This window comes from Falco biarmicus, chromosome 5 (genome assembly GCF_023638135.1).
Source record: "Falco biarmicus isolate bFalBia1 chromosome 5, bFalBia1.pri, whole genome shotgun sequence".
Classification (NCBI taxonomy): Eukaryota; Metazoa; Chordata; class Aves; order Falconiformes; family Falconidae; genus Falco; species Falco biarmicus.
Window position 1 is genome coordinate 74,458,080 of NC_079292.1, and position 18,466 is coordinate 74,476,545.

Below are 18,466 nucleotides of genomic sequence, written 5' to 3' on the forward strand. Positions count from 1 at the left end.
GTTTGTACAATAAATATTTTTGAGGGCTTCTTATGATATACTTTCTGTTCAAGATTTTCCAAGTTCAGTACAATCAAGTTTGAGCGTTTCTGCTGAGCATATAAGAGAAGATACATTTTGTCAGTCATTTAGAGAATGACCCTGAAGTAGTCTTTTTTTTTTTTTTTTTTTTTGGTGATTTGCTTTTTTTCTGTTGCAGAATAAGTAGGGCTATTGCAAAACAGGTAGTTGAACAGTATACTTGCAGAGAAAACATTTTATGATGAGAGGTAGAATTTCTTGATCTTTAGTTATATTTACTGCAGCACCAAACACATTAAAAATGCAATTTTTTAATGTTTGTACAAATAGAAAAATACTTGCAGTTGTCTTTGAATTGTTACTACTTTGTTGCTTGGATAAATTTTTCTGTTTGGTAGAGCAATCCAATTTCTGGAAGGAAAAAACCACCAAAAAGCATACTACTAATGCTGTGTTTCCAGAGGTATTACTTGAATTAGCCATTTTCATTAACTTAAACTGTTTTGTCATTACAATAGTAATTGGGTATTTTTGTCATGTAGGCATCAATATGCTCTGACTTCTCAAAATTACTGGTTTCTATTTCATATCATAGCTTGTTTACTTGTCTTAATTTAAAAAAATTGCCATCAAAAGAGCTTTTGGATACAATGCAGCATAAAATAACAGTGGTGATTTAAAAAAGAAAAACCAGAGGTGGACCTGGTAACTACTAATTTAAAAGGCATTCCTAAATAAATCAGTAGCTTTCACTCTGAGCAAAATGTTGAAATTCCACCCCCCAAGTAATCCATGTTCAGCTTGGTGGTGGATATTGTCAGAATCATTGTCCCTCAGTGCAAAAAATGGGAATGTTTCTCAAATCATCTAATACTTCTTACTCTTGGCTTTACTAACTTGATGCCCTGTTGCCAAAGATTCACGTTCATGAGCTAGTACTTAAGCCGTTCCTTTCTCTCTTTTTATTTCATCTGGACTCTTGCATGCTAGGAATTTAAATTCTTAGAGTCTGCTTAAAGTAAGAGATCTCCTCTAGCTAAACTTCCCTGAAATAATTTATAACATAACTTTGCAACCTGTTTGTATGTATTGTTTTCTTTTCTTCCACCTTGGCTGCAAATTCTCTCAGGTCTCCGCTGGTTCATCCGCCAAGCCATGGATGCCGCTCGACTCACAACAGCCCAATTCACACTGCTACTGGCTCACGACTTACTCAGAACTTCTCTGTGTCTGTTCCCACTCTCATCTACACTGGTACGAGACTGCTCAGACTCAAGAGCTGGGGAGAGGCAGGCCACAGGCACAGTGGTCGCAAAGTGCAGGCAGGCAGGCAGTGTAGGCAGGTACCACCCATCTTTTCTCCTCATTTTCTCATGGAGACACCTGTTGTCAGTGAAGAACTACCCTGTGTGCAGCTGCTGAAATAAAGGCAATAGTTTCTTGAAAATGCATCAGTCTCTTCCACAAAGCCACACTCTTCATTTCTTTTTAACATGGTTACTTCCTACGAAATTAAAAATAAGTTGATATATCTGGGGAACATTCATTATTTTACAGTTATTGGAGGAAATAATGTTTTGATTGGAGTTCATAATTGCTTTCAAGAATAATTCAGATATGGTATTTAGGTTTTAAAGTGGTTGTAGGAAGGTTATGTGCCATTTGTGGAAGAGATGGTTTTAGATATCAGGTAAGTCAATCTGTGCATAAGTGAACTGTTTGTCAATATAGTTGTTCCCGTAAAGATTCTCCTCTTTGCTCTGTTTTTAGCTGTGGCATGCTGCTGATGCTATAGGATAAGGAAACATTTTTTTTTTTTTTTTTTCTTAAAATGCATATGTGTGTATATACATAAATGTACGAATATGTATAAACACAAATATAATTTGAAATCATTTTTTCTTTATTAAACTAACTCAAAGCATTGTGTATTTGACCAGATTTTTAAGCCATAAACGGTTTTCAATTTCTTATTTTGCATATATATAATTTTTTTGTCACATCTCATGCCTTTCATTTGGCTTAATTGTTTCATTGTAGATTATCAGCATCTATCTGTAGAATGCTGAATGGGTAAAACAGCATTTCTTTGCCGCTGGCCTCATCCCCAGTCTCGCACCTAAGGAATAGCTGCTGGCCCTGCCCCAATCCCATCCTGGTGTTTGGATCATGCTGCTGTCAGCCAGGTCCTTTGGCACAGGATTACTGAATATGTTTCCACCTTCTTCTGGCAGGATTCCCTTCAATGAAGATCCCAATCCCAATACTCATTCATCAGGACCCTCCACCCCTCTGAAAAACCAAACCTATTCCTTTTCACCTTCCAAGTCCTACAGTCGACAGTCCTCTTCTTCTGACACAGATTTGAGTTTGACACCCAAAACTGGTAAGGCGCTTCCACCCACTTTTTTTTTTTATTTCTGTTTCTCTTTTTATATTTTCATTCAACCCCTTTTTGCTTTTTGGCATTTAAGTTATCAAAATGATGTGGAAATTGGAGACTTCAGATATCACACCTCAAGCTTGAAGAGGTTTCACTAGGGTGAAAATTTAAATCCTGCCTATATTTCCACTCTTCCGGATAAAGTTAAAATGACATCTGTGACACAACTGTATTCAAGTCAAAATAAAACATCTTAGCACATTAAGGGAGTCCAAAGTACTTGCCTTTTTCTTATTTCCTCCATTTCATATTACAAATCATGGGAGTGCATTTCTTACCATGGTACGTTAAGGACAGTGTTACTAATATGTAGTCTTCAAGCCTAATGTGTTGTACGATAAGTATATTGTATACATTTTTCTGTGATTTTTAACTCCTTTTTGCAAATGCAATACTAGAAATGTAGCAGCTGCTGTCTTTTTTTTATCTCCTTGGCATATGGAAATGGCTATACATTTTGAAAGTGAATTAAATTATACTCCAGACATCTTCAAAAAGGCATTTTTCTTTCTTCATTGGTCTATCATTATTTCTTCGACTTGTTTTCTCCCTCCTTTTTTTTCAGTCTGTGGTTAGAATCATGTCAGTAATGTCAGCACAGCTCAAAGAATTATTATCTGTTTATTCTCCATTTTGTGACCAGTTTTGCTACTGTAGGGCAAAATATTTTGCAGAATTGTTTATAAAAGTTTGGTTGCCTTTTAAATGCTGTTTTAAGTTGTGGTATTTGAAGCTCAGAACATTCTTGTCTCCATCTAATCTAGAAAACTTTTACGCATATTGAAGTAGTTGGTTCAGCTTTACTTGATAGCACCCCTTGCAATTATTTTTTCAAGCTGACAAGTTAAATGTTGCCTTCAAATGCAGTTCTAGTAAATATTTTAACTAGTTTATTCCCTAGGTATCTGTTAAAAAATATTCCCAATTAGGAAGATGTCTTAGTACTGTCTTCTCTGCCCTTTTTAAAAACACAAGCAAAAGGACACTTTTTTTTTTGTTGTTGTTGTTCTTTTGTGTAAGTGGTGAGTGTTCTGTGGATAACCTGTGGTGGTCCCTTGTTTAAAGGACCTAGAAATATAACTGGATGCTTTTTATGCGGGAGAACCACAAATTCATGTGTTTGGTTTACTGAATATTTGAAAACCTGTTTCTTTTGGTCAGATTTTCCTTGGTAAGGATCGTGTTGTATTAAGAATTTAAATGTAACATACATGGTCATCTTTATAGATGTAAATGTTCTGAATTCATGAAGGTGGCAACTCGTTATGAATTTGTAAAGTTTTAAAGCAGCAACCTTAATATCGTTCCTGGTGATGTTCTGTAGGTGAATGGACCCTCTCGTCTTTAGTCGTCAGTTCATTCAGAACTGAAGCAGATTGTGTAATTGGTACCTCTTATTTTTAGGCATTTTTCAAGTATATAAAGATACTTTTTAGCTATCTTTTTAGTGTTAAAGTTAATAGTGGGCATACTTTTGCTTGCTAGCACTGTCTTTTTAGCGGCTTTTAACTCTGCTACTGAAGCTTGTCTAAAGAGGATTTGCTGGTTGCATTTAAAAACTCTGTGTCTTGATGTGACATACTAGGTTTTGAATTTTAATAGCGTAAAAGGACCGTACCTCTTGAGTCATTTGTTTTACCTTTTACCAAAAATTCGATGATGTACACAAGATACTTCCGTAACATACTAAATTCAGTATGTTGTTTTTAACAATTCACTGTATATGTTTAGCCATCTGTTTTCATTTCCTAAGACTGTTACTGTGTTGGAATATTTCAGTATGAATGTTGGTGATGCTAGTTTTGAAAAAAAAAAAAAAAAAAAAAAAAGAAATGCAAACATCTCACATGACACATTAAACATCAAATTTGAGATACTCATTACTCAAGATTGGCTGATGTGAGAAATGAAGTATTTTCTGATGTTTTTGCAGTACAGTTTGTTCCTCTCTTTCTCAGTCAGGTAGCTAGTGTGTTCACATGTTTGAGATGGAGACTAACCTGGAAAAAGAGTGCAGATACCACAATTTCACAATATGAGTAACTAAATACAGGAGATTGAAACTTGGATCTGCTTAAGCATCTAGTTTTCAGTAGCTCCAAATCAGGATCTTAGTGTCTTTTATAAAATACAGTTGTGTTTGTGTTATCCATTCTCATCTGTATCTGGTCTAAATATAAGGGGAAATTATTCTGTGCTGAGAAAGCTTGTTTTGGTTTGAAATTGGACGACTTCTGTGAATAGTGATATTTACGCCACTGCAAACTAAGAGAATATCAAACTGACAAAAAATGTGACATTTTAATCAGGTGATACATTTTGATGTGACATAGTATATGTTTGGAGGAAATTGAGAAGGTCAGAACTCCTTTTCTTTGTGGGAACTTAAAATTCAACGAGATTTAGAACTCAGAGTCATAAAGCAAATCCATGGCTTCTCTGGAAAATAACTTTTTGTACCTAAATAATGAAAGCAATCAGATTAAGTGTGTGAGAAGACTTTGTTATTTAGCCTTTACTCCATAGTATTTGTTATCAAATTTTGCAGAAAATTTAAAATAAATGTTAGATTACCATGGCTTTTAAAGAAGTTAATTTCAAACTAAAGTTAATCAGGTCATTATTTTTGAGAATATGCTTCTCATTCACATTGTGGAACTGTATTGTCATTCCATTTCTTTGTATGTTGAGAAATAATTTAGCAGTAAGTGCTGGTTCATTTGGAGAGAAAAAAAAAAAAAAAGGCTTCATTTTGATTTCTTCCGTCTGTTTCTTTAGTCATCTTCTGAATCTACATCTCTTTGTCTCTATTACTTTCCTCCACAGCACCTTCCCCACAGGGACCTAGGATTTTCCTGTTTCCCAGCTCCCCTACACTCTCTTGTGATTCCCCACATCTTAAAAAGTCCTGTCTCCTCCTCTCGGGGTCTAGCCTTAACCCTCTACACTCTAGCCATGTCAGCCCAGTTGTTCTGAGGAAAAGTGTTTCTTTCACTGAAGAGCTGCTTCTGGCTGCTTCTGGTAGGATCAATCTATTCTGGCCTTTAATTAAACCTTTAAGAAAATGTTGTTGTTACTTAATATAGGGGCATTTAACACACAGCCTTCTATAACCTTTTGTTTTTGTTCAGTTAGCCTCTGAAAACTGCTGGCTACATGACTATTCATACCATCTTTCACCTCTGCCCCAGAAACGTTAAACAGCTTCAGGGATTCTTAAGGATTTGAAACATATGTAGTTTATGCTGCAGAACTTTATCCTTTACCCTTGCAAAGCTTCCTTTGGTAATTGGACTAAAATTCTGGGGGTTTTACCCCCCCTTATTGCTTTCAGTTGTTCCTATATTTTGCATGGAACAAGCACTTGCTCATTAATTCATTCATAATTTATTGAAATAATGACTATCAGGTGGCTAGCTTTTTAATCTTTTTAACAAAGCCTGTACAAACTTTTTATTTGTACTGCCTCCTTTTCCATTTCACTGACATGCATTATTTCACAGATTTAAATAGTTGATACTACTGCTTTTTCTGTAGAAACTCTTTTGATTAGTTTGTATTTCTTTGAGTTTGTTTCATGTCCAGTATTTATGCTGTTTGTCTGTATTAAATATTGTATAGTCCCTGACAATGATATTTAGAATCAATGCCAAATAGTAAAAGCAATTTAATCTTGTTTAATGGGACTATACAGATACTATTTTTGTTTCCTTATCCAAGAACAGCTAAAAATATTTGTTAAAAATTATACTATTTTAATATTTAATTATATGGTAATGATAGTCTGGTAATTCTTGAAAATGTTAGGAATGAATTAACATATATTATTAAGTCTGGTGTTATTTCCAGATCTGGTTAAAACATATAACTGCACTTTGTATATGTACAATCTCATTCATGTTTATTAGATGCTTGATCAGAAGATAAAACTATCAAGTTATGTTAAACTAGTTACAAATTCTGTAAAAAAAAAAAATCTTGGCTTCATTCATAACTGTTTGCACTGTGCTGTTTGTATTTCATCCTGCTCCTGACACTTTTTTTTTTTAAAAAAAAAATCCTGTGATTTCCTGTACAACTCAGGTGTTTATTTTTGCTTTGTCCAGTTAGCACTAATGGTTTTAGATATAAGAAATACCAATGATAGTATGTTTTCAGGCATGAAATATTACCAAGAAAATCTGATTCACCAGCATTGTGTTTACTTTAGGAAAAACACAATCTTGGTATGTGTTTATTTTTTTTACTTTTGTGATTTCAAACCGTAGAGCAGATAACCTTCTGTCATACATATAACCTGCATCTTGACACACTCAGTTAAGAGTACAGTTCCTTGATAACAGTTAATTCAATAGTGAAGGTATTTGTGTATCTAAAACTTTCCATCTCTTCAGAAAAGCTCCTGTACTGGGGAGGTGGGTGTAAAATATATGGGAGTAAAATATATGAAAGAAAGAAAGAAAGAAAGAAAATTACCCATATTATGCAAAATTGGAGTTTCTTTCTTATTTTCATTTTACAGATAATCTGCAGGTTATGCGTATGCAAATATAGTAATCAGTGTGGCAGTTTTAAATGCTGAGCAGTAGTCCTTAGTTTTTTGGAATGAATCAGATAAGCGAATATTTCATTGCATAGATATTAAAGAAAATTAATCGGTAATTTTTTTCAGTTTATATCTCAAATCAAAGGATTTGCATTGCTTTTCACTGCTGTAATTATGTGTATAGTCTCTTCCCAGTGATTAGGAAAGGTGATTTAGTTATTCTGAAACTTTGAGAAAGCCTGATTGTTACTACTTTTTAAAAAAATTATGATAGTAGGGAGAGATACTTGGCTAGAGTAATCTGTCAGAGAATCATCATTCAACAGTGTGGACTTAGTGGTGATTTTGCAGCCCTTTTTGGTAAGGGCTGAAAATCTGATGATGTAGAAACCTGTGAAAAGCAGAGGAGGTAGATGTATATTGAAACCATAGGCAAAACTCCACAATAGTAACAAGAAAAAAACCCACAAGTTGTGTGTCTTAGGAAAAAAGCACAGATCTTTAAGTCTTTGTATGTTGAAGGGTTTTTTAAATTTTATTTCAGGTTGATAGCAGAAAAAGATCTTAATTTTTTTTGGTGTCCAAATGCTAAAAGAACACCACTAGTCATGTGAAAACCAAACCCCAAAACAACTCCCCCCCGCCAATTAAACTGTGATGCTCAGCATTTTTTTCCCTGAGAATTAGAATTATGGGAATAATTTGATTGTTTTCAATGACTATTTTATATATTTTTAAATCAAAGTTTGATTACAAATTATAATATGTTTCTTTGAATGTCATTTGTACTGATACTCTTCAGGAATGGGCAGTGGGAGTGCTGGAAAAGAAGGGGGGCCGTTTAAAACTCTTTTAAGACAACAGACTCAGTCGGCTCTGGAACAAAGGGTAAGGCATTTTATACTTACAACTTCTGATCTACTAAAGTGAAAATCTAGTTTGTAGTAAATTAAGTGGTTCCTTGCTACTTTCTGTTTAAATGTGTGTGTAATTTTTAGGTTTTTACTGCAGATGTTAGAAGTTGAATAGCTCTTTTATACACAAATTTTAATATATTACTAAAGAATTAAGAAAAGTGGAGCAAATAACTGTAATGTGCACAGCACTGTAATCACAACACACAGTGATTACGGTTGGTGTTACAAGAAATAGTTACAGCGAAAATTACTGTTCTTTAGTCTCTGTTACTGATGCCTGTGTAAGGTAAACTCTTTATTATCATGTATTTAGTTAAGTTTTTACAGAAGCCGAATTCAGAAACATTGGAATAGATTTAAAGAAGGTGAAAATCCCAGTTATAATTGTGAAAACTTTCAATTTTGAAAAGTAGTTTGATGCATAACTTAGCCTTTGATCTACTACGTGGTATGGTGTGCATGTAGCCTTTAAAAACTGGTAACTTAAACAAGCCCTAAACAAGCTTTATAGATTTACAGTTCTTTTAAGAACCTCTATAGGACTAAAAATGCTATCTGTTATTATGTTGAATAGGCTGTATAATAAAAACACTTTTTTTAATTCTTTGTGTAAATTTGGAATGCGTGCTTGCAACTTTTTTGATAGCTTATATACTGATTTTGTCAAAATGTTATTAGTGAGCTGTCTTGAAGAAATACGACTGCTTTGCAATTTTGAAATAAATTCTAGTTTAATTACAGTTTCTGACTGTCTGAACTACTTACGTAGAACCCTATACGTTTGTTGAAAACAAAATCAGCGACATCTGTAAAATATAAGTGAATAGCTAACATTTTGAGTAAGTCGATGATTCTCTTCTCATTTTTTGTGTTATCCGTTGCTAAGGGAGGATCGCCTCATAGGTTCTGTAGAAGGCGGGTATGTTCCAAAACATTGTGTGACACTTTTTGTAGCCCTTTTTTCTTGTATTGAGGATTTCAAAACAATTATTTGAAATATTTTGATTTTCTTTTTTGTGAGGTTCTTCAGATTTCGTTGTAATCTTGTTTATGCAGGTTTTTTTAATACTTGTTCTGTTATTTTAAGAGCATTTATCAGATCGGCATATTTTTGCTTACTTAGTATTTTGCATGTTGATACATTTCAATTACAATTTTAATTTCTCTTTAAATAAAAATCCATGGCTATTTGCTTTTAATGTTTTAGTTTGAAAAACATGCTTTAAGAAGAGCCTTTTCTCTGTTTACCTTTGATTTTGCTAGCATTTCAGACATTTCATGGCTGATCTTTTACTTCCTTAGGAAGCTTTTTAGAAACAATTAGGAATGTATATTAAGAGCACTTGATGTATTTTTAGAGCTTGAATTATTAGCACATTGTTTTTATAAGGCCTGTATATTCTCTAGTGGGAAAAAAATACCGTAAAATAGGATGATAAAATGTTGAGTCTGTTGATGATGATTTAGCAAGCATGCGGACTGTGAATTGATACAAAAACCACGTGCATACTGTCTTTCTGAAAGCTTCATATTGGATGTGTTTTTCCTATGGTTACCTCTTAGGGTTACCTTAAAGTTGAGTTACTTACATAGAATGAATAACACAAGGTTTTTTATTTTGATATTGCACATGTAAATAGGGCACTGTAGTTACTTGTCTGAGTTAGGGTAGCATTTATTTGGGAAAACAAAGAATAAATTCAGTATGTATAATACATTTCAGTTATGTGTTAGATATTTAGTAAGTTCTTTTGAGTATTAGCTCAGTTTAATTTGGTATATGGTAATGCTAAGGCATGTTTAAACGAGTTTGTTTAACTGTTTGTCTCCACAGCTTTGTTTTTTGATCAAATGTGGTTTTAATGTGTTCCTTAAATAACTCTAATTGCAAACCAGAACAGATTTTGTTGGAAGGGTAATATTACTCAATTTTTTCCAGTAAAATACACCAGCTGTGGAAAACTCATACATATGTTATATTTTACATTAGTATATTTTTAGCAATTCACAGGGTGCATGTTGATAGCAAGTGTAACTACAGCACAGTTATCTTTGTGTATATTTCTATCTATAAATGTATATGCTCTATTTCCGTCAGGGGGCAAATGTGAGCTTACTTTACACATAAAAATTGGCTTGCATTTTTGTAGAAATGGCCAAATGCTGCCCTTAATGGTATTTTGTGTCTCTGTTGGCTTCAACTTGGACAATTGCTGTTTATTCCTCCATGTCTGCATTCTGCAAGTGCTTGAGAGATCTTTTCTGCTGCCTTTTCAAAATGGAGATCTGTTGATCGCCATCTCTGAAGAGCACTGCTAGATAACTGTTGTGTTAGAGCGCAGTTCTCTGTGTGATTCTTTTGGCTGAAATGCTGACTTAAGCAACTTTAATTTCTTGTGACTTCTTGTTACTATCCAGCCCATCCCCTCAGGTCAGCTGAAGAAAAATTTTAAGGTTGTTTGGTCACCTTGTGAGATGGCACAGTAAATGTGTTTAGAATAAAAACAATTTAACCAGGAAATTAACAGTATTATCATGTGGACTAGTTCTCTACTCTGGTTCAGCCCTAAAAGCTCTATGAACATACCTGAGCATTACAAGCATTATCTGAGGGAGTGGTACGATGATGGCAACGAATGAATGGCTGGAAGAGAATATGAGAACTGGTTCAGCCGGCACTAACACCAGATGATATGTGTGTGTAGCCTTGTTCCATGTGCTTTTTCATTATTTTGTGTGTCTGTGTATGAAATGTATGAACAGAAGAATACTGGCAATACATGTATGTGTATACACAAACATTTTTAAAGTATTGTATTAAACAAATATTCATGAGGATTTTATTTAACCTTATCAAGCTTTCCTGAAATGCCAGCTATGAAATCTCTATGTAGTTGCAAGGATTAAAGCAGTAACAGTTCTTTCAGGGTCTTTGCAGTCAAGGGACTGTGAAATGTTGCAGTGAATTGGCATTGGTAAAATAATTAACCATCTTCAGTTGTAGCGTGGAAACTTTTAAGTTTCATCATGTCTCCTCACACACGGGAATACTCTGCTTGCATCACCTTGAGGTAGTTCTTTGCACATTGCAGTAATAGAGGAGATTTGTGATACGGAAGTACTGCATCTGGTTCTTACGGGATTTCTGTTTCCATGCAATAAGTATAGCTTTTATATTTTTGAATTGAGGCTGGAAATTGTTTTTGAGTAACGTAATGCTAAAAACCCTAAAACCTATAAATGAGCTTAAAAAAAAGAAAAAAAAAAAGGGGTGGGGTGGGGAGAAAGCCATCTTACGAAGTGATGCAATTCCATCTGCATCAGAATGAATGAGACATTGTTAATGGAATTGGAGTATGTCAGAATGGTTCCATGAGTCAGTTACCCAGACTTGTCTGTGGCTGAAATTAACTGATAAGACATAGGTCTTATTTTAAGATGTATGATAATATAGGCTTGCAAGTATCGATATATTGGCAGAGATGAAACTATGTTAGTAGTTTGAAGTTTTATGCCTGGTTTGTAGGGTAGAGAATCAGGCAAACGAAGTCTGAATATGTTAGAATTACTTGCAACCTTATGAAAATGAACAGAAACAGAAGGTAATTTCTGAATCTCAATAGAGATTAAAAAGCATTGGATTTGTTTATGCTTGAGAGCATGGAGTATCACTCACTTTGGTCACTACGTACTGCCTTAGTGCAATGTAAGGGTGAGTATATATATGTATGTATAAAATACAAATGTAGTTTAGGTTTAATGGAGTTTCATATAGGTGGCATATGCATACACTGATTTCTGTACTTCTGGGAAAGCAAATTATTTTTTAAGTCATTAATGTGGGATAACTGTATTCAAGGGACAGAGCAAGTATGTTACATATTGAGTGAGTGTAATGGATACAGGGACAAATACTACTAGTACACTTTTGACTCACTGAACAGTTGATATTACAGAGCCACAGTGAAAGAGGGTTCTAACAAAGTGCTGATGTACTGCATTTTTTCTATTTTTTGGCATGAAAAACTTACAGAAAAGTAGTTCAAACTGTGTTGTAGTCAGAGCTTTCTCAACCGTTCTGATAACCTGCAGTTAGAACCTTTCTGGAGCCCTCTCTAGAGATCCATCCGTGCTCCTGAAGACAGATTAGTCGAGCAGATTTGCAGAGTCCTATGGTGAAATGTTCCTGCTTTTGAAGGCACAGCTGTAGGTTTTGGTGTTTTTTGGGGTTGGTGGCTTCCCCCCCCCCCCCCCCGCCCCGCCCCCTTTCTGGTTGTTGATACTATGGTTGTTGATTTCAAAGTTTGCCTCTTAGACTCAAAATTAAGTCAAACAAAAATCCAGAAAACTTGAAGTTTGTAGGACCTTTTAGAAGTTCTAAGAGTTCTAATAACATGGGTGCTAAGAATTCTGAAATGTTAGTTTTTAATTTTGCATTGGGCTTTAGTTTAAGAGGACTTTTCATGCCATGTATTGCTGGAAGAGCCATGATCCTAATTTAATCTGCAGCATGTGCATTGTTTAGATAGAAGCTCAGTTGAACTGTACTGTTGCAAGTACTTCAATTACGTGAGAAAGGAATCTGTACTGTACTTTCATATATAATGAGTGTTTATTTTTTCCATTTAACCAATCATCATGACTATACAAACCATGATTGCATGATTTTTCTTTTTCTTTGTTTGCCTCTATGCATTTAAAATTGCTGAACATAAATCTTTTGCCTTTCCCCCATAAGTGTGCTATCAACATGTATATACATCCCATAGAATATAGAAAATAAAATCTTCTAATTTTTGGCTCACCTTCTTTGAATATGACTGGTTTATTTCATCATGTGTGTCATGAGAAATTACTATTATCACTTACTTTGCCTCTTGTATGAACTAAATTTTTGAGTAGTTTCTAATACTTATTAATTCTATATTTTCATTAGGAATTGGTAAAAAACGATTTATGCAAATGAATTGGAAGTGGATTTCCTTAGTTTAAGAACTTACAGTTGTATTTCAAAGACTTTATGCTAGAAGATGAATATTTACTTGTTAATGTAGAGCTTGTGATTCTAGCAGAGCAGTCAGTTAATATTTTCTAGGTATGTTCTCCTGTAATTAGATACTCATAATTCTTACAAGGCTACAGTTTGTTTTATCCTGTGCTTCAGGATCAGACTGCAGTCAATTGTAACACTAAGACCTAAAAAAAGGAGAAAAATGTTCCTTTATTTTGTATCAGCTAATGAATGTAGAATTATGTTGTTTAGCTGCCATCCTGAAAGTGGACCAATAGAGGCTCTGTTAACAGGAATATGTAAAGTTTTGATTATTTATTAAAATTGTGCTGAGATACAATTTATGGGGGAAAAGTATTCTTACACTGTATAATACCTCTGCTTTTATTATACTATGCGTCTATGGAGATGCATGGTTACGTAGTGCTTAGTAAGCCTGAAGAGCGTTTGGCCTAATGTAACTGCTTTGCCTGTATTTCAGGGAAATATCAATTCACTGCATGTTTATTGGCAATCAGCAGTGATTGGTAAGCAGTCATTTGATGTTTGTTTTTAATCATAACAGGAATTTCCGTTTTTTACCTTGACGACCTTTCCACCAGGCTTTCTTGTCCACGTTGGTGGTGTTGTCAGTGCACGGTCTGTGAAGCTCCTGGATCGCATTCACAATCCTGGTATGTTAACACAAGAACAACTTCCTTGCCCAAGTCCAGTCATAATGATTGCATACTTCAGATCTTTATAACTTTATAACATAGCAGTATTTGAATATACAAATCTGTTCTAACACTGTATAAACAACTCAATATTTTTCAGACAATCATTTAAACTTGAAAAATAATAATCATTCAGAGGGTGTGTTTTTAGTGAGAAACTTTTCAGCAAGTTAATGAAGTAACAAAAATACTCTGAAACCAGTATCTTTGCCCTAAATGTCTTTGAATTATTGAGGATTAAGTTATTTTTTTACCACTTTTTAATATTAAAACTTGATGCAAATTTTCAATTAAAACAAAAATAAGATGAAATGCTTGATCTTAACTGTGAATGTTTTTTAATTTTCAGCTCCTTGAAATCCTTAAGGACTAATGACTACAGTTTATCTCCATACATGTTTTTAACCTCTTTTGATAAAACCTTACAGCTTTGTTTCTGTTCTTAAAAACATATAATGAACAACACTTCAAGATTTTTACTTAATATTTACCTGGGAACCCCAGTACTGGAACATGTGTATTTTGCGTGTCCTAGTGCTGACATCAGAATTAAGTTACTTTTGACTCTGAAGACTGTGTTGTTACGTTCACTGAGACAAGCTGAGGAATACTCTGTAAAACGTTGGAGTTAACAATGCACTTGAAAATGCAGACAGAGGAGAGTAAAAAGTAGCACCTGTAGTGGTTTTGCATGCACTAGTCAGGAGTAATAAAACAAAGTTTGTGCAAAGGCCTCTTTAAAAGCAGTTAAAAAAATATCTTTTTTCCTTTTCTTTCTTCTTCCTGTGGTCGAAGGCAAGTAATTCTGTAATTGGGTAGATTGGTGCTGATCTAAAGATTCAGCAAACTGACAACACAAAATAAAATCAGAGACTTAATTTGAATGAAACCCCCCTACTTTAAGGGATTTCTTTACAGCACGTGAGTGCATAGTATTGTCTTTTTTTCCTATTTTTAGGATTTATTTACACAGTGGAGAGAAGATTAAGAAAAATGCCAAAATATAATTTATATGTGAGTCATCCCTTTCTTTGCCACAAAATTGTTTTATGCTTCTGTATTCTCAATAGATTCTGATACAGGTTACTTATGTGTGATAAATATAAGACAAAATGAAAAAAAATCAGTTTTGGTCAGAAGTTTTAAAAACTTAATTTCTTGCATTATACACTCCTTTATTTTTACAACTGACTGAAAGCAAGATAAGAAGAGAAGATAGAGATGCATCTTTGCACAACTAAGTGGCTCTTTGCAGTGTTTTTGTGGGACTTGAAGATTGCTCCTGACAAGTGAATGTAAGATGCATGATACTTTGAACTCAGTATATTGCAAAACAATGAAAACAAAAGAGGAAATGAAGGCACATGGCTATGGGAGGGAAGGTGAAGAAGCAGAAAAAAATTTTCTGATACAGTGATGATCATACTAAGCATTGGAGTCAAATCTGTAAAATATTAAAGGAAACCAATAAACTGGCAAACCAAAAACCAGGAGAATGTAGAAGAGGAAAGAACCTTTGAAGGTGGATTGAGAACTTACCAATAAGACAATAATTGCTATATACTGTACACTTTGATCACGCCTAGTACTAGATTGCTATAGCATGCTCCTTTTTTCCCTTTCTATTTCAGCCTCTTATTAACTCTGCTGTCTGTGTCTTTCCAGTTCCTGTGGAGTGGTGTTGTCAATTGTGTTCTTGTTGGTAGTTTTTTTTCACTATTCTGCTCCTATAACTGATCTACTAATTTGCTGTTTTGAACTCAGCCTTTGTCGGAATTATGGGTAACACAAGATCATACAAACTGCTAGACTGGAATAGTTTCAATTCAGGTATTTTACTAGTCATTCAGTACTACATATGCTGACAGAAATTATGGCAGCTCAGTGAAGTTCTTAGAAATGCTTTAGGATATTTAGGTTAATGCTTCAAATTTAAATCTGTTTAATCATCAAATGCCTACATGTCTTGTTTTAATGTTGTTAAAGGCTTTCTTTAAAATTGCAAAACATTGTTTTAGTATTAAAATAGTATTGCTAAGAATAATTTAATATCAATCTGGAAAGCTGAATGTTCAGATTATTATTTTGTAGTAGCTTTCAGCTCAGTGTCCATGAAGCAAGTAATTTAGGGAAAAAGAATGGATTCTTATTTCTACAGTTGGGATCATGTCAGCTGTGAATTAATTTTTTTTATTTTTTTTGTTGTTGTTGATTGGTTTTATTTGGGGGGGCTGTTGGTTAGTTTTGTTGGTTTTGCATGAGCTTGCACTTTCTTCAAGGATGGCTGTACTTTTGTTAATTTGGGAAATTGATGAATGTGTTTGTTCTAAATAATAGGTACAGGCATTGTCCAAAAGAATGGAAAATAGACAGAGGACTGTCTGTTTAAAGAGAAGGGTACTGTGTAGTCTGGGATTTGTTGGTTCATAGGTCTTGTACTGTAAAAACGCAATCAGCTTGTAGGACTTACAGCATAATTATTTGAACTCTTTAATCACTTTAATGCCTAACTTAAAGAAAGCCCCAATTTTCTATTTTTTTTAATGCAGTTTTTAGGGATCAAAGTGTGTGACTTCTTTATACAGCTGCAGCGAGAGTGGGTGAGTTGATGATGCAGCCTACATAAAAGCCACTTAGAGTGCTGATCTGTTAAGGGGAGAAATAAAGACTTTCCCACCACCCCTTTTCCTCTGGAAATGTGGCATGCTTTGGAAGAAAGGCAGGTGTAACTTCTCTGCATACAATATCTAAGCCAAAGCCAGCAGACCTTGCCAAACTGATATTTTTAAAGCTGGTACAGTAAAAAGCTATAAAGCTGACCTCTCTTTCCTCCTTGGTACTTTACTGTTGCAGTGAAGCTCTGTGTCATGCTCTAAGCTTCAGTTTAAATGATTATATACATTTTTCGTTTTACAAATAGTTCAATGATAGGTAGAGCCTAAAACTATTAGCGTATTTTTGTATTCTTGTTCCTTGCTGCAGTAAGCGTCCTGTAATACTATAATTACAAAGTCTTCTGGTTTTGTTGGTTTTATTTGCTTGTTCTAAAGCAATAATATTTTAAATTTAATTTTACTTTCCATATCAAAATAATATTGTGAAATTCTCAGATCTGTTACTAGTATAGTATAGTCTGATAGTTAAAAAGGTGTCAAAATTTTTCATCTTGTGTGCTGCCTTAGAAAGTTTGAATTAATTGTTGCTTCTTTGAGATAGTAGGATGTTAACATGGAAGAATTTTATTAGAATTAATGATGTAAATGAGTTATGTGCAGACCTAAACATACATTGAGCTAGGCTAGCAAGTGATCCAGCAATGTAAACCTAAGAAGCTAAGGAGTAGTCATGACTTCATTTCTTGACAGAATATCCAAAAAATTAGCCTAAATTTTTTTAGAGATAACAAGGAAAAGAAGGTGCATATATACTTACATATACATATGCATTTTATACTCGGGGGCTTTGGTAGTCAAATTTTGGAGTAGAGAGGTCTAAACCAAACAGTAATTTAAGAGTTAATACCGTGCTGAGAACTGTCTGTATTTCTGTTGCCTCGACATGTGTTGGCAGCTCTGTAGTAAGTCTTAATTAATCCTACTAGTTAGGGACTGAGCAGGTTATGCTCATATTCCTGGAGTGTATGTTTCGTAGATAAGTAGTTACATACGATGCGTGATGGATAGTAAAGTTACAGATTACATGCAAGCTAACTCTGTTTTAGGCTGGAATAATGAATATGTTGTGCAGATCTGTTGCCATTGAGAAAGCAAAGAAGTTTCCACCTCCCCATTCTAGACCTTTATTGCCAGCTGTCATTGTTGGCTAATACTTGGCCTGAAGGAAAACAAGGATTTATACAGCTTAAGGAAAACAATAATACATCTTTATATTACATTCATGTTAGCAAGAATATAACACAATCATAAGTAGGCTAAAATTATTTTCCTTTTTGAAAATGTTCAGACTTCATTTAAGTTTGCTAGTAACCTGTGTAGCAAAGAAGGATGTTTCTTTTTTTTGTCAGTGGAGGGAGAAGCTTGTTTAACTAAATGTGTAAGATACAACAGGACCATCTGATGGTGTTGAAAAGTCAGAGATTTGAAGATGTTTGAAAATCAAATGCAGACGTAAAGACTGTTTCATGAATAGAAGCTCCTTAAACATCTGGGATTTGCATGTAGTTCAATGGCAAAATTGTTTAAAAGTTTGTAAATGATTATCAAGATGAACCTGCAAAATAAAAGTAGAGAGACAAGCACAAGTGCATAGAAAAGAGGGCACGTAATACAGTGGAAGAAGTACTGGTGTGTATTCTCTATATAATACATCGCTGAAAAAGGATGTTTAAGGTGTACTATAAATACAAAAATATGAAAGGAATCCTGGATCCAGAAGACTGGGTCTTTGTTAAAAGTTTCTCCCTGAAATTAAATAGAGAGAGGAGAGGTTCCTTAGGGAGTCCAGGGAACTTGTTGAATAGAGACTGCTTTTGCATATGACTGTTCCATAGCACTAATGTATACAGTGTTGTCACATAATTACTTCATTAAACCCCTCATTCAGGGAGCTGCTTCAGCAGTGATTCTTCAGCTCCAGCAGTCAGAAACATGGAAGGAGAAAAGATTGTTTTAAAATTCCTAAGGATCTCCTAGGCTCCCTGTGTGATATCTGGTCTTGCTGTTGGAGTGTGAAATTCTCCAGAACTCTAGTTTTGTATGTGAGGAAATGCAAGAGGAAAGCTTGAATATGTTTTGGTTCTGTAACTTGAATGCTTTTCTTTCACAAAAATACATACAGTGAATGTGTAGATTA

The 18,466-nt window shown here is 34.3% G+C and overlaps 1 protein-coding gene across 22 annotated transcripts in view; it reads left to right on the plus strand.

Moving 5' to 3' along the window:
• C2CD5 (C2 calcium dependent domain containing 5) overlaps positions 1–18,466 on the plus strand; it is a 67,376-nt gene that overhangs the window by 12,370 nt on the left and 36,540 nt on the right. For 12 of the 22 annotated variants that reach the window (XM_056340121.1, XM_056340124.1, XM_056340126.1 and 9 more), the window contains exons 7-9: positions 2,256–2,407; positions 7,813–7,898; positions 13,504–13,612. In XM_056340121.1, the coding sequence (XP_056196096.1) occupies positions 2,256–2,407; positions 7,813–7,898; positions 13,504–13,612 (347 nt within the window). Of the gene's footprint in view, positions 1–419; positions 485–1,150; positions 1,276–2,255; positions 2,408–5,290; positions 5,486–7,812; positions 7,899–13,503; positions 13,613–18,466 lie in introns of those variants that run through there. The other 10 variants (XM_056340123.1, XM_056340129.1, XM_056340132.1 and 7 more) reach the window with 7 other exon arrangements.